At 40.8% G+C, this 22,972-nt stretch overlaps 1 protein-coding gene across 5 annotated transcripts in view; it reads right to left on the bottom strand.

Moving 5' to 3' along the window:
• LOC137341938 (polycystin-1-like protein 1) overlaps positions 1-22,972 on the bottom strand; it is a 288,830-nt gene that overhangs the window by 262,561 nt on the left and 3,297 nt on the right. For all 5 annotated transcript variants that reach the window (XR_010967170.1, XM_068005486.1, XM_068005476.1 and 2 more), the window contains exon 2: positions 12,566-12,683. Coding sequence is in view for 4 of the 5 variants with exons in the window: in XM_068005486.1 (XP_067861587.1) it covers positions 12,566-12,683 (118 nt within the window). In the remaining variant the exon portion in view is untranslated. The remainder of the gene's footprint in view (positions 1-12,565; positions 12,684-22,972) is intronic.

Here is a 22,972-nt window from a genome sequence, read left to right as displayed (position 1 = left end):
CAACTCCCTGCTGCTTGGTGTGCTCTTTCCATTTCCTTGGCACTTCAATCTGTTGACCCCTCCTTGATCTTTTCAGTCTGCCCTGAAAGGTGCTGCTGCAGACCCATTTCAGCACCTGCCCCACCAGATTTCCTGCCCTCCCAACTGGTAAATTGCCTATAAGAAACCCGATTAGTGTTGACAGCTCACCTCCTATATTTAAATGAAGACTGACCATTAAAGTCTATTGGGCCTCCTGCTGATGTCATCGGGCAGGCAGAGTGGACACTTTGCCCACCACCTAACAGGTGCCCCTATGCTTTTGTTGAACAGTTTTGGAGCAGAAAATAAGAACCAACTTATCTGAAAGTCAAGAAGAATGGGAACAACACATTAATAGCTGGTACATAGACCTTGAATCACTAAGTCATCTACTACATCTATTAAATGCTAGTCCCTTCCAGTAAAACTGCAAATCTAAATCAAAGGTTCGGAATGAAGCTGAATGAGGAATTTAATCAGTCAATGGTTAGTTTGTTTTTGGATTGAGATACAACATTTCATTAATTGATCCTGTGAGATGAATTATTTATGGAGGCTAATAATTAGTTATCAATGTCAGCGAAAGTAATGCTTTTTTTGGTGTATGTGTGTGTTCATCAACATAAAGGGCAACGGTGCTGGGAAAATAAATGCTCTTCAACTTTTTGCATCTCATGTCTGCACTGAGCATTTCCAGGCCAAATATAGCACAAGTTAAATACACTTTCCCAACAGCATGTCTTAATCACATTTTCTGAACAGCACAAACCACTGCAATAGCAAGATGAGACTTTCATTTTCGACACCAATCACCTGAATCATCTTCACTAAGATTGCCAATTTAGTGCCCAACTGGAGGCACCTGTGTGCCAAGTGCCCGTACCCAATTGAAACTAACTTCAGCCTAACCAAACGCATTTCAATTTACAGACAACGGCAAGAGCCAGTAAACATATCCTTTACTCCGAACAATTTAAAACATGTTGGACTACCATTACTATAATGTTGAAATGTACATGAAGAAATACAATGGCTTAAATTTTAACTCGGAGCTGGGAAGATGGCGGAGTGGCGGAGTGGGGGGGGGGTGGGTGGAGAATTCCTGATGGGAAACCCGGAAGTAAGGGTTTCCCGGATGTTCTTACCATTTTAACATAAGGACGTGTTTTTTTTTGTCAGTTTCCCGCCCAACAGACGACCAGCCTGATTGACAGGCTGTGTTGCAATCTAGATCAGTGTCATGATTGTGTTTTCCTGAGGGGCTGGGGGGGGGGGGGGGGGGGGGGGAGCGGGGGCGGTTGGGAGGGAGGGTCAGAGATCATTGGGGAGGGGTCACGGCAGGTAGACTTGTTGGGCCTGGGGGAAACACTCCCGCTTCTCCTGGCCTACAAGCACTGCAATAAAGGCACTTACCTGCTGTTTCAGGCATTCTCGCCTCCTCTCACGTGGCGTGAAGTGGAAGGCCCGGGAATTCCGGCCCCCGGGGTTAAAAACAAAAAACCTGTCAAAATAGAGGCCCGCAGCCTCCTCGAAAGCTTTCAGTGACTGACCCACCTCCTGAGAGCGGGTTGGTCACCCGCCCCTCGTCCCGCCTCCGTTAAAACCGGAAGTGGGCGGGTTGGAGGTGGGTTAGGGTCGGATTTTAGATTTTTAAAATCTTTACTGCCCTATGCCCCCAACCCACCCGTTCTTCCAGGTTAAAATTTAGGCCAATGTTCCCATTTGGTGTGGAGTGATATGATTTTTGTGATGTATTGTTAAATGCAGTTGCATTTTATGCAGTGTTATTCCTCAGTAAAACACAATCATGACACTGATCTGGATTGTAACACAGCCTCTTACGGACACTTAGGATAGAAATTCTAATTGGTGATGTTCATGCAAGATTGCTTAATGTGCTTATACGACATTTCTTTGTGTGCTAAATTTCAAATAGGTTAATCTCTCTGTAAAAACAGTGCACTCAGGAACACAATAAAAGAGCATTAGGCAGTCATACTTTGACTTTCACCGAGAAGAATTTCCACCCTTATGCCATTTCGGTGAAAGGAACATGGCAGGCAGAACGAAGTAGTTTTGGACAAACTCCACTCATGACTCTTCATTGGGAAAATTCATGAAAAGGAAAATAAAACCATGTGCATACATAATTAGTAAACATCCAGTGAGGCAATGAATCAGAAGAAATTTATTTTTCCCAGAGAAGTACATAGACAGAACATGCTACAAGCAAAAGTTATTAATGGTGTGTTTGTTATTGACTCCAGAAATAAGAGATGGATAAATACCCTATTCCAGGAACAGGAATGAGTGTTATAGGAGTAAGTATAAACACCTTATCAAATATTCTATGGTCCACAATGGTTCCTGTGCTATTTTTCTTCAACTGAGAAACCAAAGTAAAAGACCATGGTCCAGAATTCAGGCACCATAACAAGCACAAGAGAAGTCATGGTAAAGTAGGAAGTAATGATTACCGATGCTGAAGCATGGTTTTATAAAAACCTGAAGTTTGTAGGAGAAAGGAAGTTTGTAGGAGAAAGGAAAGGCAGAGGTAAAGCATTGCATAGTTATGAAGTCCTCGGAAAAAATGAGTTACAGTAAGAGATGATGTGATCAGTCTTGATTTCAGCATAGTGAAGATTCAGGGTGAAGGAACAGAATGTAGAAGTGCGTAATATGAACTTAGAAGGAATTAAAGGAATGTGTGTGGGAGAGAGATTAGAAGCCATAGATGAAAACGGGACTGGGATCGCTTCTCAGACAACCTTCTTCTTTTGTTCTATCCAATAGTGTGAGAAAGGTGTTATAAGGACCTCCTCAGATCGGCTGCTACTGGAAATGAACTCCAAGCAAAGCAGTTGGCCCCAGCTGAATAATAGAGGTTGTAAGGGAGATAATATTTTGGAATTTTGCTCAATTACATTTGGAGGTCAAATAAAAATGTTGCTAAATTTTCTCTCCAGACATTGAATTCTGGCACAAAAAACACAAAAGGAAATGTGGCCCAACCATGGTTAATAAAAGAAATTAAGGATAGTATTAGATCCAAAGAAGAATCATATAAAGCTGCCAGAAAAATTGGCAAGCCTGAGGATTGGAAACAGTTTAGAATTCAGCAAAAAAGGACCAAGAGATTAATTAAAAGGGGAAAAATAAAGTATGAGTAAACTTGCAAGGAACATAAAAGTGGACTGTAAAAGCTTCTACAAGTATGTAAAAATTAAAAGATTAGTGAAGACAAATGTAGGTCCCTTACAGTCAGAAACGGGAGAATTTATAATGAGGAACAGGGAAATAGCAGAGCAATGAAACAAATACTTTGGTTCTGCCTTCACGGAAGAGGACACAAATAACTTCCCAGAAATGCGAAGGAGCCAAGGGACTAGTGAGAAGGAGGAATTAAAGGAAATAAGTATTCGTAAAAAAAGTGCTGGAGAAATTAATGGGACTGAAAACCGATAAATCCCCAAGACCTGATAATCTGCATGCCAGAACACTAAAAGAGGTAGCCATGGAAATAGTGGATGCATTAGTTGTCATCTTCCAAAATTCTATAGATTATGGAACAGTTCCTGCAGATTGGAGAGTGGCAAACGTAACCCCACTATTTAAAAAAGGAGGGAGAGAAAACAGGGAACTACAGATCAGTTAGCCGAACATCAGTAGTAGGGAAAATGCTAGAGTCTATTATAAAGGATGTGATAACAGGACACTTAGAAAATATCAATGGGATTAGACAAAGTCAACATGGATTTATGAAAGGGAAATCATGTTTGACAAACCGACTGGAGTTTTTTTGAGGATGTAACTGGTAGAATAGATAAGGGAGAACCAGAGGGTGTGGTTTATTTGGATTTTCAGAAGGCCTTTGATAAAGTCCCACTGAAGAGGTTAGTGTGCAAAATTAAAGTACAAGAGATTGGGGGTAATATGGCATGGATTGAAAATTGGTTAACAAACAGGAAACAGAGAGTAGTAATAAGTGCGTCTTTTTCAGGGTGGCAGGCAGTGACTAGTGGGGTACCGCAGGGATCAGTGCTTGGGCCCCAGCTATTCACAATATATATCAATGATTTGGATGAGGGAACCAAATGTAATATTTCCAAGTTGGCTGACGACACAAAACTAGGTGAGGTTGTGAGGAGAATGCAAAGAGGCTTCAAGGCAATTTAGACAAGTTGAGTGAGTGGGCAAATACAGGGCAGATGCAGTATAATGTAGATAAATGTAAAGTTATCCATTTCGGAAGGAAAAACAGAAAGGCAGAGTATTATTTAAATGGTGATAGATTGGGGAATGTTGATGTAAAAAGGGACCTGGGTGTCCTTGTACACCAGTCACTGAAAGCAATCATGCAGGTGCAGCTAGCAGTTAGGAAGGCAAATGCTATGTTGGCCTTCATTGCAAGAGGATTTGAGTACAGAGCAAGGATGTCTTACTGCAGTTATACAGGGCCTTGGTGAGACCACACCTGGAGTATTGTGTGCAGTTTTGGTCTCCTTACCTAAGAAAGGATATACTTGCCATAGAGGGAGTGCAGCGAAGGTTCACCAGGCTGATCCCTGGGATGGCAGGACTGTCATATGAGTAGAGATTGGGTCGACTCGGCCTGTATTCACTCGAGTTTAGAAGAATGAGAGGGGATCTCATTGAAACATATAAAATTCTGACAGGGCGAGACAGACTGGATGCAAGGAGGATGTTTCCCCTGGCTGGGGGGGTCCAGATCGAGGGGTCACAGTCTCAGGATACGGGGTAGGACATTTATGACTGAGACGAGGAGAAATTTCTTCACGCAGAGGGTGGTGAACCTGTGGAATTCTCTACCACAGATGTCTGTGGAGGCCAAGTCACTGAAAATATTTAAGAAGGAGCTAGATAGATTTCTGGACACAAAAGGAATTAAGGGGTATGGGGTGCGAGCGGGAATATGGTATTGAGATAAAGGATCAGCCATGGTCATATTGAGTGGCGGAGCAGGCTCGAAGGGCCGAATGGCCTACTCCTGCTCCTATTTTCTATGTTTCTATGTTTCTAGAATGTTTACAAGCACAAAACGGCAATTAGGTCCACAAGATTGTCCTTACAACATATTGATTTTTTCTTTGCTGATGGTCTTACATGTTCAACTAGCTCACCCAGTGCCCCATGACCTATCCTAAGTTGCCAAAAAAAAGTAAAAGACAAAATGATCAGAAATGAAATACAGAAATTTATGAGGGTCCTCAAATCAGATTAAAAACAAATTCTCGTATACATTTGCAATTCACCTCTGATCGTTTGCTGTTTATTACTGGTTCTATATTTTGGGAGCGCAAGTCTAAGCCTGGAGTAAGCACATGTTAATGCATTTTCCACTTCAGTAGGCATATTTCACGTACGGGCACAATTTTACATTGCAATGCTCAGAAAAGGAGACATCGACAGTGAGAACAGTGGACACTTGCTACTCAAGATTACAGAATAATAGTCCACATTACAAGCAAGCTGTATCCAGGTTATAACACAATACAATGCTTCCTAATACTTGAAAGAATTCTTTAATAACTACCTCAGATAGCTTATGTCCATTTCAAAATACTCTCCAACCAATTTATTGATCTTTAATTTGTTGAGAATTCTGTTTCCCTTTTATAGTGTTCAACACTTTTTCAGCACACCATTATTTTGTGTAGATGTAAGTCAAAGCAGAAGAAAGCCTATTCATGCACTAATGAAAAACAGACAAAAAATATCACACTATACATTATTTAGTTTAAAAGTAACAACATAATACTTAGGATACTTTCAGTATCACAGCATTTACATTTGAATTCCTATCGTCAATGTCAATTAAGAAAGATGTCTGAGTAGGGACTCTTCCCACTCAGCAGTTACCATATGTGCAAAATGAAAATTAAAAACAGCACCATAGTAGTATTATAGTATCATCGTATGATACAGCACAGAAGGTGGTTATTTGGCCCACCGTGCCTGTGCCGTCTCTTTGAAAGAGCGACCCTATTAGTCCAATTCCCCTGCTCTTTCCCCATAGCCCTATAATTATTTTCCCTTCAAGTATTTATCCAATTTCCTTTTGAAAGTTACTATTGAATCTGCTTCCACCAGCATTTCAGGCAGTGCATTCCAGATCGTAACTACTTGCTGCTTAAAAAAATGTTTCCTCATTTAGATTCCTTCTCATGCTAGATTGATTCAAGTCCTATGAGGAATGATTGAGTAGATTGGCCTATACTCTCTGACCATAAGACCATAAGCGATAGGAGCAGGAGTAGGCCATTCGGCCCCTCGAGCCTGCTCCGCCATTCAATGAGATCATGGTTGATCTGATTTTTACCTCAACTCCACTTTCCTGCCTTTTCCCCATATCCTTTGACTCCCTTGCTGATCAAAAATTTGTCTAACTCAGCCTTGAATGTATTCAAAGACTCAGCCTCCACAGCTTTTTGGGGTAAAGAATTCCAAAGATTCACGACCCTTTGGGAGAAGAAATTCCTCCTAATTTCCGTCTTAAACAGGCGACCCCTTATTCTGAGACTATGCCCCCTAGTTTTAGATTCCCCCATGATGGGTAACATCCTCTCAGCATCTACCCTATCAAGTCCCCTCAGAATCTTGTATGTTTCAATAAGATCTCCTCTCATTCTTCTAAACTCCAATGAGTATAGACCCAACCTGTTCAATCTTTCCTCATAAAACAACTCTTCCATACCTGGAATCAACCTAGTGAACCTTCTCTGAACTGCCTCCAATGCAAATATGTCCTTCCTTAAATAAGGGCATCAGAACTGTACACAGTACTCCAGGTGTGGTCTCATCAGCACTTTGTACAGTTGTAGCATGACTTCCCTGCTTTTATACTCCATCCCCCCAGAAATAAAGGCCAATATTCCGTTTGCCTTCCGGATTACCTGCTGCACTTGTATGTTGACTTTTTGTATTTCATGTACAAGGACACCCAGATCCTTCTGTACTGCAGCATTTTGTAATATTTCTCCATTCAAATAATATTTTGCTTTTTTATTTTTCCTCCCAAAGTGGATGGCTTCACATTTTCCCATGTTACATTCCATCTGCCAAATTTTTGCCCATTCGCTTAACCTGTCAATATCCCTTTGCAGACACTTTGTGTCCTCCTCGCAACTTGCTTTTCCAGCCATCTTTGTATCATCAGCAAATTTGGCCACAAGACACTCTGTTCCTTCATCCAAGTCATTGATATATATTGTAAATAGTTGAGGCCCCAGCACTGATCCCTGCGGCACCCCACTAGTTACAGATTGCCATTTTGAAAATGACCCTTTTATTCCGACTCTTTGTTTTCTGTTAGTTAGCCAATCCTCTATCCATGCCAGTATATTATCCCCAATACCATGAGCTCTTATCTTGTGCAGTAATCTTTTATATGGCACCTTATCGAATGCCTTTTGGAAATCCAAATATACTGCATCCATTGGTTCCCCTTTATCCACCCTGCCCGTTACTTCCTCAAAGAACTCTAATTTGTCAGACACGATTTCCCCTTCATAAAACCACGTTGACTCTCCTTGATTGTATTATGAGTCTCCAAACGTCCTGCTACAGCTTCCTTAATAATGGATTCTCGCATTTTCCCAATGACAGATGTTAGGCTAACTGGTCTATACTTACCTGCTTTCTGTCTCACTCCATTCTTGAACTGGGAGTGAGACAGAAAGTCTGGAGTTTAGAAGAATGAGAGATGATCTCATTGAAACATATAAGATTCTAAGAGGGCTTGACAGAGTAGAAGCTGAGAGGATGTTTCCCCTGGCTGGAGAGTCTAGAACTAGGGGATGTATTCTCAGGATAAGGGGTCTCAGGATAAGAATGAGATGAGGTGGAATTTCTTCGCTCAGAGGGTCGTGAATGTTCAAAATTCTCTACCCCAGAGGGCTGTGGATGCTCAGTCATTGAGTGTATTCAAGACTGAGATTGATAGATTTTTGGACTCTAAGGGAATCAAGGAATATGGGGATCGAGTGGCAAAGTGGAGTTGAGGTCGAAGATCTACCATGATCTTATTGAATAGCAGAGCAGGCTCGAGGGACCGTATGGCCTACTCCTGCTCCTATTTCTCATGTTCTTATGTTCTCATGTTGTCTCTGGTTCTTTTGACAATCACTTTAAATCTGTGTCCTCTGGTTACTGACCCTTCTGCCACTGGATACAGTTTCTCCTTATTTACTTTATCAAAACCTTTCATGATTTTGAACACCTATCAAATCTCCCTTTAACCTTCCCTGCTCAAAGGAGAACAGCCCCAGCTTCTCCAGTCACTCCACATAACTGAAGTCCCTCGTAAATCTCTTCTGCACCCTCTCGAAGGCCTTGGCATCCTTCCTAAAGTATGATGTCCAGAATTGAACAATACTCCAGCTGAGGCCTAACCAGAGTTTTAAATGGTTTAGAATAACTTCCTTGCATTTGTAGTCTATGCTTCTATTAATAAAGCCATAGAACCCACATCTTTTTTTTAAAAAAACAGCCTTCTCAACTTGTCCTTCCACCTTCAAAGATTTGTGTACGTACAACCCTAGGCCTCCCTGTTCCTGCATTCCCTTTAAAATTGTACAATTTAGTTTATATTGTCTCTCCTCATTCTTCCTACCAAAATGAATCACTTCACACTTCTCTGCGTTCAATTTCATCTGCCATGTGTCTGCCCATTTCACCAGTCTGTCTATGTCCTCCTGAAGTCTGTAACTATCCTCCACGTTGTTTACTACATTTCCGAACTTTGTGTCATCTGCAAAATTTGAAATTATGCCCTATATACCCAAGCCCAGTTCATTAATATATATCAAAATATGTCAAGGTCCTAATACCAACTTCTCGGGAACACCACTGTATACTTCCCTCCAGCCTGAAAAACAACCGTTCACCACTACTCTCTGCTTATAGTCCCTTAGCCAATTTTGTATCCACGCTGCCACTGTCCCTTTAATCGCAAGGGCTTTAATTTTGCTAACAAGTCTATATTGTGATACTTTATCAAGTATCACAATATAGACTTTTGAAAGTCCATACACACATCAACCGCACTACCCTCATCAAGCCTCTCCGTTACTTCATCGAAGAACTCAATCAAGTTAGTCAAACATGATTTTCCTTCAACAAATCTGCACTGACTTTCATTTATTAGCCCATACTTTTCCAAGTGCCAATTAATTTTGTCCCAGATTGTTGTTTCTGAAAGTTTCCCCACCACCGACATTAGGTTGACTGGCCGATAATTGCCGGGTTTTATCCCTCTCCCCTATTTTGAACAGGGGTGTAACATTTGCAAACCTCCAATCCTCTGGCACCACCCCCATATCTAAAGAAGATTGGAAGGTTATGGCCAGAGCCTCCACAATTTCCACCCTTACTTCCCTCAGCAATGTAGGATGCATTCCAACTGGACCAGGTGACTTTTCTAATTTGTGTACCGCCAACTTTTTAATTACCTCCTCTTTATCTATTTTTATCCCATCCAATATTGCTACTACCTCCTCCTTTACTGCTTACATTGGCAGCATCCTCTTTCCTAGTGAAGACCGACGCAAAGCATTAATTCAATACCTCAACCTCGACATGTAGAACTCCTTTTTTGTCCCGAATCGACCTCACCCTTCCGTTGACTAACTTTTTACTATTTCTATGTTTATAAAAGATTTTTGGGTTCCCTTTTATGTCAGCCACTAATCTATTCTCATACTGCTGCTTTGCCCCTTATTTCCTTTTTTAGATCTCCTCTGTACTTTCTGTATTCAGCTTGGTTCTCTACTGTATTATGAACTTTACATGTGTTTTCTTTTAATTCGTTCATGGGATGTGGGCATCGCTGGAGAAGCCAGCATTTATTGCCCATCCCTCATTGCCCTTCAGAAGGTGGTGATGAGCCGCCTACTTGAACCGCTGCAGTCCGTGTGGTGAAGGTTCTCCCACAGTACTGTTAGGAAGGGAGTTCCAGGATTTTGACCCAGCGATGATGAAGGAACGGCGATATATTTCCAAGTCGGGATGGTGTGTGATTTGGAGGAGAACGTGCAGGTGCTGTTGTTCCCATGTGCCTGCTGCCCTTGTCCTTCTAGATGGTAGAGGTCGTGGGTTTGGGAGGTGCTGTTGAAGAAGCCTTCGCGAGTTGCTGCAGTGCATCCTGTGGATGGTACACTATGTAGCCACTGTGCGCCGGTGGTGAAGGGAGTGAATGTTTAGGATGGTGGATGTGTCATAAGCCTTTTTCTGTTTCATTTTAATCTCTATATGTTTAGTCATCTAGAGAGCTCTAGCTTTGGATACCGTTCCTTTCTCCCTTGTGTAAATGTGTCTACTCTGTACCCAAACCATCTCCTCCTTGAAGGCCTCCCATTGTTCAATTACAGTTTTGCCTACCAATTTTTGTTTCTAATCCACCTGGGCAAGATCCCTTTTTAACGCACTGAAATAACTCCTCCTCCAGTTAAGTATTTTTACACTTGATTGTTCCTTGCCCTTTTCCATAACTATTCACAGCCTGTTGTTAATGATCACTGTTCCCCAAATGCTCCCCCACTAAAACATGCCCCACTTGATTCCCCAGAACTGGATCCAGAACTGCTTCCTTCCTCATTAGGCTGGAAACACACTGACCAAGAAAGGTCTCTTAAACACATTTCAGGAATTTCCCTCTTTGCCCTTTACACTGTTACTATCCCAATCTATATTAGGATAATTGAAGTCCCCATTATCACTACTCTATAGTTCTTGCATCTTTCTGTAAATTGCCTGCAAATTTGCTCCTCAACCTCCTTCTCACTATTTGGTTACCTATAGTATACACCCAGTAGTGTAATAGTTCCGCTATTGTTCCTTAATTCTAACCAAATAGATTCTGTCTTTGACCCCTCAACTACATTACCCCTTTCCAGTTCTATAATAGTTTCTTTGATCAATACAATGATTAAAACTTAAAATGTTAAATTTCATACAGTTAAAAATTACATCCAGATTTGCTTTGGTAACCAAAACGGATGTGGTTTTCAATTTGTATTCACTCTTGAGATTTAGGGTTAATGAGACTGAAACAATTCTTGTACTTGAAAGGAGACAAAGTCAATTTTATGACATTTTTCTTGTTAACAGACAAGCGTGCAGTGAAACTGTTCAGGACAGTGATGCTATGTAATGCTCACTGATTAAGCATATTTACTGAGATGGAATGGCCTAGACCAATTATATTAATGTTAAAAGTACAAGAAATAAAATATTTTCAAACACTACAGTTTGCCATAGATTATAATTTAAGGCTTTTGACAATCTAAGGCATCAAGTCCAATAATTCCAAAAACAAACCTGTTACGGTTCAGGCTTTTACTCAACACTTTTTTTTCTCAAGTAAACAGCCGGGGTCTGTTTTTGTATGTCGACTCACTCTCCGACAAACTGAAGCCTGCATCTTTATTCTCTGCTGTATTAAGATTAGTGTCGTTCAGTTTGAACAATTAACTCTGATGACAGTAAATTGCTCATTAGAGGAATACATAGGGTGCCTACCACATCCCCAGTGAATTTAGATGAAAAATATCACACTTTTAGATCATCGTGTACTGATTACACTGCTCTACAAATTTATTTGCACTTAAAAATAATTCACAGAAGCAAAACACAGGCAATAGGTATTATACAGCATAATCCTTCGTTTACATCGCATATGATTAGGTTGATTGTTTAAAAATAATCCATTGATATTCAAGTGTGCCTTGGTAAACAAAATGGTGATGTATATTTAAGTAGTTTATGGAGCTCTAAACGTATTCCATCGGTATAATGGTAATGCTGAACGATCATCTCAAGAGCAATAGCATTATGTGTTTTAGCAGTACCTTCTTTTGAAGTTCAAGCAAATTCTTTGAAACAGTCAGGCAAATAAAACATGAATAGATTTAACACCTCAGTAAAGAACAAGATTATGGCTGAAGAATTCCCAGTGGCTTCATACACTACAACCAGACTGTTTTTAACTAACAGCAGTTGGAAATTACATTTTTACCTCGGCATTACTGGGATCAATTTACATAAAATCTCCCGCAGCAGATTCAAGGAAACTAACAATTGTCTGTACTTTGGGCAGGCATGTATATGAAACAATAAAAATACACTTATGCCAGACATTCACACTGAATACATTAACAAGATAGCAGTTGATTCATTAAAATGACAGGAGGCACAGATGAACATTTGACACGATTGCTCAAAGACTACTTAAACTGCTGCCAGCCCTTCACAGACTAATCTTGTCACAGAACAAGAGATTTGATAAAGATAGCCCGGAGACACAGCTGGTCTTTTTAATACCCCAATAATTTCAAGTTATGTAAGCCTGAAGAGAGACATCCCTATATTTGTCACAATGCCTCCTGGCATTAATTGCATTGGATAAGATGTCAAGTGACTTCCTAGTGCCTTGACATCTGGAGGATTCAGAGGCATTAACTACGGGGCTAATACCTCCATTTCTTTCCTAGATATCAGCTTAGAAATTGTATGAAAGCAGCCTTACCTTTCCTGAAGACAATATTTTGAACATACAGCAGGTTCAATGAAGTTTGATGCCTGGAATATTGGCTCCCAACCATCCAATACTGTGAAATTATAGCAGCCACGATACCAGCTGGTCCCTGCAACAGATTAATCAAAAAGATCAGACCCCTGTATAATGTGCTACCTATGGAAAACAATATGTTTTCCTTAACATCATTTTATATTGATCCCCACCTTCAGCCCCATCTGACCTTCACATCTATGTTGTGGGGAGTGCAAATACACAGATTGCTCTCAAGGCCAGAGAATGACCAGCTGCCAGAAACTTTGAGAACAGTGCAGGCCAGGCTCTCCCTTACAGTTTTCCTCCCCATCACCTCTCACACAGGAAGGTGCCACAGTCTCTGTTTGGTGTGACTTAGGTTCGGAACTGAGCAGAGCATGGCTCAAACTTATATTCAGCCTTCTCTGTGACTGTGGCTTGTTTTTGCTGTCATCCTGCCAGCTGGTTTTAGTGGATGTGCAATGTTTGGAATAGATCTATGGGCTTCCAGTGACTATCGGATGAAATCATCACTTAAGTGTATTAAGCACTAAGCAAACAGCAGCTTATGGAACAGATGATTTGACTGCTGTTTTCCATTGCCAACAAGATTATTTCAATAACATCCACCTTTTTTGACTGGTTCCTGAAACCAATGGGATCAGGTATGACACCTGACTTCATTTTTTCACCACTGTAATCTATGGCATTGAAACAAAAAGTCAGCAATGTCCAAAAATAACTTGACCATTGGCAGACTGTTTGCACCGAATCCTCTTTCTCCTCCCTATAACTTCTTAAATCTGGGTGTGGAAATTGCTAACATATTAAAATCGATACTTATGTCATGGACTACTGTTTTGGGTATCACCATTCTCTGTCAAGGCTTCAGGTTTCCCAGAATTAAGTGAGCAGCTATTAGCTGTCACAGGTCCCAGTCACACCAGCAGCTTCACTTCTACCACTAGATGGAGCTTAGAGCACAGTCAGTTCTCCAGTCTCACTGTCCACGAAGTTTAGACTTATTCCCCCATTCCAATATATTGTCGGATTTATTTTTAAAATTTAATTTCTTATCAGTTTCACTTTAAAATTTGTTTTGTTAGCCACCACTTGAGAATTATTTTTCCTTCATTTCTTACACTTTACCCAAGAACCCTCCCGGCAGCTTTGCCCCTTCTCCGGAACTCTCTCCTGGCCCCGCTGATGAGAAATGAGTGTGTATAGCACCAGCCTTTAGGAAGCAGGCACTGAGCTAGTTCATATAGTGCATTCATTGGAAACAAAACTGAACTTTTGCTCTGAGTGATTGAAAACACCAGAGATGAGGAGCTGGAGTCTGAGCTGCAGACATTGCGATGCATCATGGAGGGCGAAAGTTACCTGGATCTGGGAGGCAATTACACCCCTTACACTAAATACTCTTGAACTGGCATGTGGTCAGGGACAGGAGGGTATGACTGTGAGTGAGGCAGGTACAGGGATCCAGAAGGTAGAATTGCAGGAGCCTCAGCCTCTGCACTTGTCCAATAAATACGAGGTTCTTGCAGCCCTAGTGGACAAGTGCGGGGACTGCAGGGAGGATGAGCAAACTGCCAGAGCACCGTGGTTCAGGGGGCCATTCAATTGGAGGGGGGAGTAAAAAGGAATGTGGTTGTAGTAGGCGACAGTATAGTTGGAGAGATAGACACTGTTCTCTGCAGCCAAGAGGGAGAGTCCCGAAGGCTGTGTTGCCTACCCGGTGCCAGGGTTAAGTACATCTCCTCAGGTCTGGAGAGGAACCTGGAGTGGAAGGGGGAGGATCCAGTTGTCGTGGTCCACGAAGGGACCAACAACATAGGTAGGACTAAGAAAGAGGTTCTGCTGAGGGAGTTTGAGCAGCTAGGGACTAAATTAAAAAGCAGAACCACAAAGGTAATAATCTCCGGATTATTACCAGAGCCATGAGCAAATTGGCACAGGGTAAATCAGATCAGAGAGATGATGCGTGGCTCAAAGATTGGTGTGCGAGAAGTGGGTTTTGATTCATGGGGCACTGGCACCAGTACTGGGGAAAGAGAGAGCTGTTCCTTTGGGATGAGCTTCACCTGAACCATGCTGGGACCAGTGTTCTGGTGAACCGAATAACTAGGGCGGTAGAGAAGGCTTTAAACTAAATAGGGTGGGGTGGGGGGGTTCAGGTGGGGCGAAGTTTAGATCGATAAAGAGAAAAGACAAGGCAGTAGTACAGGAAAGTGATGGGGTAATGATAAACAGAGTGTGTCAGGAAGGGACAGAGCGTACAAACATAAGAGTGAACTAGCAAATGGCGCCGGGTAGGAAAGAATGGTAAAAATACAAAATTAAAGGTTCTTTATCTGAATGCGCGCAGCATTCGTAATAAGATAGATGAACTGACGGCACAAATAGAAACAAATGGGTATGATCTCGTGGCCATTACAGAGACATGGTTGCAAGGTGACCAAGGTTGGGAGCTAAATATTCAGGGTTATTTAACATTTCAGAAGGATAGGAAAAAAGGTAAAGGTGGTGGGGTAGCTCTGTTAATAAAGGATGAAATTGGTATAATAGTGAGAAATGATCTTGGCTCAGAAGATCAAGATATCGAATCAATTTGGGTGGAGGTAAGAAATTGCAAGGGAAAGAAATCATTGGTGGGAGTAATATATAGGCCCCCTAACAGTAGCTACACTGTAGGGAAAAATGTAAATCAGGAAATAAGGGGTCTTGTAAAAAAGATAATGCAATAATCATGGGCGATTTTAACTTTCACATAGGTTGGACAAATCAAATTGGCAACAGTAGCCCTGAGGAGGAGCTCATAGGGTGTATTAGGGACTGTTTCTTAGACCAATACGTCGGAGAACCAACCAGTGAACAGGCCATTTTGGATCTGGCAATGGGTATCGAAACAGGATTAATGAATGATCTCAAAAGTAAAAGATCCCTTGGGAAGCAGTGATCATAACATGATAGAATTTCACATCCAGTTTGAGAGCGAGGATCTTGGGTCTGAAACTACTATATTAAACTTAACTAAGGGCAATTATAAAGGAATGAGGGCAGAATTGGCTAAAGTGGACTGGTTAAACAGATTAGATGGTATGGTGGTAGATAAGCAGTGGCAAACATTTAAAAAGATATTTTATGACTCGCAACAAAAATACATCCCTGTGAGGAGGAAACACGCCACAAAAAGGGTGAACCAACCATAAGGAAGTCAAGGATGGTATCAGGTTAAAGGAAAAAGCATACAATATGGCAAAAATTACTGGTAAGCCTGAAGATTGGAAAAACTTTAAAAACCAGCAAAGGATGACTAAAAGAAGAGGGAGAAAATAAATTATGAAAGTAAACTAGCAAGAAACATAAAAACTGACAGTTAAAACTTCTACAAGTATATAAAAAGGAAGAGGGTAGCTTAAGTTAACATTGGTCCCTTAGAGGATGTGACTGGGGAAATAATAATGGAAAACGAGGAAATGGCAGAGGAATTGAACAGATATTTTGTATCTGTCTTCACTGTAGAAGACACTAATAATATACCAATAATAGTAGATAATCAAGGGGCAAAGGGGAGCGAAGAACTGGAAACAATCACTATCACTAGAGAAAAAGTACTAGGTAAACTAATGGGTCTCAAGGCTGACAAGTCCCCTGGACCTGATGGTTTGCATCCGAGGGTCTTAAAGGAAGTGGCTACAGAGATAGTGGATGCATTGGTTGTAATCTTCCAGAATTCACTCGATTCTGGAAAGGTCCCAGCGGATTGGAAAACCACAAACGTAACACCCCTATTCAAGAAGGGAGTGAGACAGAAAGCAGGTAACTATAGACCAGTTAGCCTAACATCTGTCATTGGGAAAATGCTAGAATCCATTATTAAGGAAGTAGTAGAAGGACATTTGGAGACTCATAATACAATCAGGAGAGTAAACATGGTTTTATGAAAGGGAAATCATGTCTGACAAATTTATTAGAATCATAGAATCATAGAAGTTACAACATGGAAACAGGCCCTTCGGCCCAACATGTCCATGTCGCCCAGTTTATACCACTCAGCTAGTCCCAATTGCCTGCACTTGGCCCATATCCCTCTATACCCATCTTACCCATGTAACTGTCCAAATGCTTTTTAAAAGACAAAATTGTACCCGCCTCTACTACTGCCTCTGGCAGCTCGTTCCAGACACTCACCACCCTTTGAGTGAAAAAATTGCCCCTCTGGACCCTTTTGTATCTCTCCCCTCTCACCTTAAATCTATGCCCCCTCGTTATAGACTCCCCTACCTTTGGGAAAAGATTTTGACTATCGACCTTATCTATGCCCCTCATTATTTTATAGACTTCTATAAGATCACCCCTTAACCTCCTACTCTCCAGGGAAAAAAGTCCCAGTCTGTCTAACCTCTCCCTGTAAGTCAAACCATCAAGTCCCGGTAGCATCCTAGTAAATCTTTTCTGCACTCTTTCTAGTTTAATAATATCCTTTCTATAATAGGGTGACCAGAACTGTACACAGTACTCCAAGTGTGGCCTCACCAATGCCCTGTACAACTTCAACAAGACATCCCAACTCCTGCATTCAATGTTCTGACCAATGAAACCAAGCATGCTGAATGCCTTCTTCACCACCCTATCCACCTGTGACTCCACTTTCAAGGAGCTATGAATCTGTACTCCCAGATCTCTTTGTTCTATAACTCTCCCCAACGCCCTACCATTAACGGAGTAGGTCCTGGCCCGATTCGATCGACCAAAATGCATCACCTCACATTTATCTAAATTAAACTCCATCTGCCATTCATCGGCCCACTGGCCCAATTTATCAAGATCCCGTTGCAATCCTAGATAACCTTCTTCACTGTCCACAATGCCACCAATCTTGGTGTCATCTGCAAACTTACTAACCATGCCTCCTAAATTCTCATCCAAATCATTAATATAAATAACAAATAACAGCGGACCCAGCACCGATCCCTGAGGAAGTAATGGGCAAGGTGGATAAAGGGGAACCAATGGATGCAGTATATTTGGATTTCCAAAAGGCATTTGATAAGGTGCCACATAAAAGATTACTGCACAAGATAAGAGCTCATGGTGTTGGGGGCAATAAACTGGCATGGATAGAGGACTGGATAACTAACAGAAAACAAAGAGTCAGGATAAAAGGGTCATTTTCAAAATGGCAATCTGAAACTAGTGGGGTGCTGCAGGAATCAGTGCTGGGGCCTCAACTATTTGCAAAATATATCAATGACGTGGATGTGTCGAAACTTAATAAGAGACAAATGCATTAACACCCATGTATAGTATTAAGTTTCGACAGATGAAGGAACAGAGTGTATTGTGGCCAAATTTTCTGATGATTCAAAGATGGCTGGAAAAGCAAGTTGCAAGGAGGACACAAAGTGTCTGCAAAGGGATATTGACAGTTTAAGCGAATGGGCAAAAATTTGGCAGATGGAATGTAACGTGGGAAAATGTGAAGTCATCCACTTTGGGAGGAAAAATAAAAAAGCAAAATATTATTTGAATGGAGAAATATTACAAAATGCTGCGGTACAGAAGGATTTGGGTTTCCTCGTACATGAAACACAAAAAGTCAACATACAGGTGCAGCAGGTAATCCGGAAGGCAAATGGAATATTGGCCTTTATTTCTAGGGGGATGGAGTATAAAATCAGGGAAGTCATGCTATAACTGTACAGAGTGCTGATGAGACCAGACCTGGAGTACTGCATACAGTTCTGGTGCCCTTATTTAAGGAAGGACATACTTGCATTGGAGGCAGTTCAGAGAAGGTTCACTAGGTTGATTCCAGGTATGGAAGCGTTGTCTTATGAGGAAAGGTTGAACGGGTTGGGTCTATACTCATTGGAGTTTAGAAGAATGAGAGGAGATCTTGTTGAAACATACAAGATTCTGAGGGGACTCGAGGGTAGATGCTGTGAGGATGTTACCCCTCATGGGGGAATCTAAAACTAGGGGGCATCGTCTCAGAATATGGGGTCGCCTGTTTAAGACGGAAATTAGGAGGAATTTCTTCTCCCAGAGGGTCTTGAATCTTTGGAATTCTTTACCCCAAAAAGCTGTGGAGGCTGAGTTATTGAATACATTCAAGGCTGAGTTGGACAAATTTTTGATCAGCAAGGGAGTCAAACAATATGGGGAAAAGGCAGGAAAGTGGAGTTGAGGTAAAAATCAGATCAGCCATGATCTCATTAAATGGCAGGGCAGGCTTGAAGGGCCAAATGGCCTTCTCCTGCTCCTATCTCTTATGGTCTTATGAAAAACACCTAGAGAGCGTGGGCCCAAAACACAACACTACAGTGCGGGGCTCTTCAAAATATGGGGTTAAGATGTATTGTTGGGACAGAGTCAGAGGACCCTTTATTTAGCATCTAAGTCATGCTTTCCCTGACACTGAAAGTGGAACATGTCCCATTCTCAGAAACAACAACCCTCACTCTTCTCTCCCCAAATAAATATATGAAATACTGAAAACTGCTGTTTTACAAAGAAAACGAAAGGCTTTCCCCAGTACATTTTCAACCAACTAGTTAGTTGAAAATTTTCAGTCTCTACCCCCTAAAGCTTTAATCTGCATAAGCCTGCTGGATAAACCCAGATCCTGGTAATTCTATTAGTCAATAGTGCAGATACAGGGCTAGGATACACCGCAAGTCATCCTATCTGACTTACTTTCTTTGTGCTGCAAGATTACTGCTCTTCCTTCTGATTCTCATTTTATATTACTGAAACATCTTAAATGGAAGCAGTTTCCTAATCAGAGTTAGTACCCTTGGTGCTAAATTTGGAAGGTTATAGTAACTGCATATATGCGGATGAATGGGACTTTAAAGCAAAAATTCTTGTGTGGTTTTGCACAGTCATTACAATTTTTTAAAATTTTAGCTGAGGATATTACCTGAAGGTAGAGGAAGACGTGAATAAGCCAGCAATGACAGTGCACAGAATCAAAATGATGGATTCAATAGAGAACACCTTCCTGGCACTGGATCACCCAGGCACAGCACATATCACAAAGTCGGGTGGGTCAGAGCTCACACCTATAAAGCAATCCACCCAGTTTTCCTTCTATTAATTTCCAATATTCGCTGCCCCTCAGCGAATATTGTGCATGGGTACAGACCCAGGAAAATCTTCCCTAATGGATTGTTGACACAATTCTAGTTCACTGTAAGTCCCCTTCTCTACTCATAATATTCCCAATATTTACAATCTCTCTCGTCCAGTACATTAGTCGCTGCTTTAAAGTTATGTGTCCCTTCAAATGATCATAAAAGTCCTCTATATTGTTTCACTTCACACGGTGATACAAGATTAGCAAAAAACATCAGTATGTGAGACTGTTCAAAAGGAGTTGGCAGAATGGCCTTTTACAGAGTAGATTTTTATATCCAACACCACCTAAACAATAACACTGTTTTAGAGCAAGAAAGCATACTTTAGGTTGAATTCCATTCAAATACAAAAACAAATATAACATCCATACACAATCTTGTACACGTGCCACAATAATACATTCTGATATTTTGAAGTTCAGAATAGAACTGTAAAAATACATATTGCAGCAATCCCAATAGCAGGGAGATCGATCAGGTTAGTATTTTGGAGCAAGACCATTTAACGGCAATTGATACTAGCTCAATTGCTAAATTTAAATCTGAGATAGATAGCTTTTTGGCAACCAAAGGTATTAAGGGATATGGGCCAAAGGCAGGTATATGGAGTTAGATCACAGATCAGCCATGATCTTATCAAATGGCGGAGCAGGCACGAGGGGCTGAATGGCCGACTCCTGTTCCTATCTTCCTATGTTCCTATTCGAACTTATCTATTGAGGTTCTGTCAGGCCTATTATTTAATGTTGTTATTTTGGGTTTTCATGTTGGGCCAGAATTTGCTGTCATAATAACGATGAGGTTAATGGCACAAATGCTGCAGCAAATTCAGGTGAGGGACAAATGCGCGGTTAAACGGTGAAATCCAAAAGTTGCTGTCCAAGATGCGCTGCTCCGCCGTTAGCTTCAGGAAAACGGCATCTCACTGTCTGCCTCACTATTGGAATGCATTGAACGGCGTAAAGTTGCTGTATTTGCGCAGCAGATTCGAACTAAACTCGCCACAGAAAGTTAAGTCTTGTCCATTTCAGTCTAAGTACCCTTTTAACAACATGGTATGTATTAATTACTGACAGTCAACCACTCTGGCACTGAAAATCAACTATTACAAGTGTGGAGTCTCATTCATTCAGGTTTTAGTTGTTGGAGATTTTAAAAATGTAAAATTTTTAATTAAATTTTGTTTTACTTTTCCTTTCTGTCACTTTTTTCTCTCTCTCTTAATCCAATCTTTCTTTCCCTCTCTTTCTGAATCTGATTTGATACTGAATTTACCGACTGTAATTTACACTTCCTTCTCAGTCCTTGCGCTGTTAATTTCACAATCCTTCAATCTGATTGGATAAGGAGATACACAGTTGTTTGCCCGTTATCACCTTGCACTTTCAGCAATTTGCCATGCAAAAATTTTTGAAACCTGAACGTGCAAGGGCAAGACGCCATTACATGCCCCATTACAGCAAATTATGGCCCACCATTTGCTTTCTGTACTTACTTTGGTCGGTTTCAATGTAAAGTACTCTTCTTTTCAGTTATTATAGACAAATTAAGTTTTTTTAAGTCTCCTACTTGGTTGGAAAAACCTTCCCAAACTGCCATGGTGACGACATTTTGAATCGAAACACTGGCAGTCACTTGGCTAACGTCAGCATATTTACCAATGAACAACTCCATAGATTTGGTGCTAATCTGGGTCTTTTTTGATCCTGAATGCTGAGTACGAACATTATGGATTTTTGAATTGATTCGGAGCCCAGTATTAATTTTTTTTTTAATGAAGCTGACCTGGAACACATTGAACGCTAAGTTGAGTCGTGTAGCAACTGTTGTTACATTATTGGTGTTTTTCTGATGACATTACAAATATTCATTGAGTTTAATATTTATATAAAAATATGGATATCATTAATACATCACGTAATGGCAAATTATAATTAACCTTCTGGTGATTAGCAAAAATAAGGTTCCATTGTTCCATTTACCCACAGTAGCCAAGAACTATTCAAATGCTATCCTCCGAAAAGTCCTATGAACCAGTACCTCTGTGTTCTGTATTGAATGCTGTTTTCTGTATTGAAGATGTGACTTGTTTCACTACATTATGGGTATATAAGTGAATTATGAAAGCTAACATTTTTAATGTTATCACTGTATTTTTTTCAATATAAAATTATTCTGCATTGGAAAACAGTGGCTTCAGCATCCAATCCTATCTGGTGCATTTAAAAATTATTGATGGAGGATATGACAAAAATAAAAATTAACCTGGAAAGGTTACAGATATTTAAATATAAAAAGTCATATGCCTGTTCAATAAAGTTAGCTTTGGCATAAAGCCTACTTTCTACCCATAACAGCAATTTTGAGTTAACAGCTTCACAAAACAAAGCCCATTCTGTAAAAGTGAATTTATCCAGTGCCTGAACATAATCAATGATATGCAACTGCATCTTTACATATTAAAAGGATAATGCACGGACAGGGTTTCTGTGACTTCTTGTTGTCGTGTCTGCATTTACATCAGTAGAAAGCTTGTCACTGAGACAATCACTGATAATGCATTTTAATGTTGGCTATCCTTTCAGTTTTCCTGTCGCCACTTCCTGGAACATTTCACATCCCTGCACTAATGAGATGACAATAAATACACAGATTTGAATTCCAAAGGCTTCATGTTCCATTGGAACTTAAAATGTGACACTGTGGAAGGAAGCCAACTATCCACTTACCATTTTAAACATTGCACATTTGTTAAGTGTTAATCGCAAAATACATGACAGTGATCTTGTGCACCATTTTATTGCAAAAATCACAAAGAGAATTGTAGATTAGGGAATTCAGTTCAGCCCAGCCTACTTAGCTTATCCTTGCGCAGAAACCTCTCGGCCTACCATCACAATATGCAACTGCCTCTTGAAAATTCCACAGTTTTTCCTGCAGTTTCATGCAAAACAATTCAAGATTTTAAGCGCTTTGCATGAAGAAATGTTAGGAAACACCAGTTCTGAACTTCTGTTTTGCTAGTTGGTACCAACTTCCCCATGCCCAATAGTTTAGTTTAACTTGAAATTGTGCCCCAGAGTGACCTTTTCTTTTCCACTTAGTATATGAGAGCCCTACAAATCTCCTCTTTCATCTCAGTTAACGCTGGAAAATAGGAGTTTTTCTAATCTTTCCTCACAACTCGAACAAGGATCAGCACCACTTAGATGTTTTCCTGGTGCTTTGGAGACCA

Source organism: Heptranchias perlo, chromosome 2, assembly GCF_035084215.1.
Source record: "Heptranchias perlo isolate sHepPer1 chromosome 2, sHepPer1.hap1, whole genome shotgun sequence".
NCBI classification, from domain to species: domain Eukaryota; kingdom Metazoa; phylum Chordata; class Chondrichthyes; order Hexanchiformes; family Hexanchidae; genus Heptranchias; species Heptranchias perlo.
The sequence above is the reverse complement of the archived record's forward strand: the minus strand, read 5'-3'. Positions and strand labels throughout refer to the sequence as shown.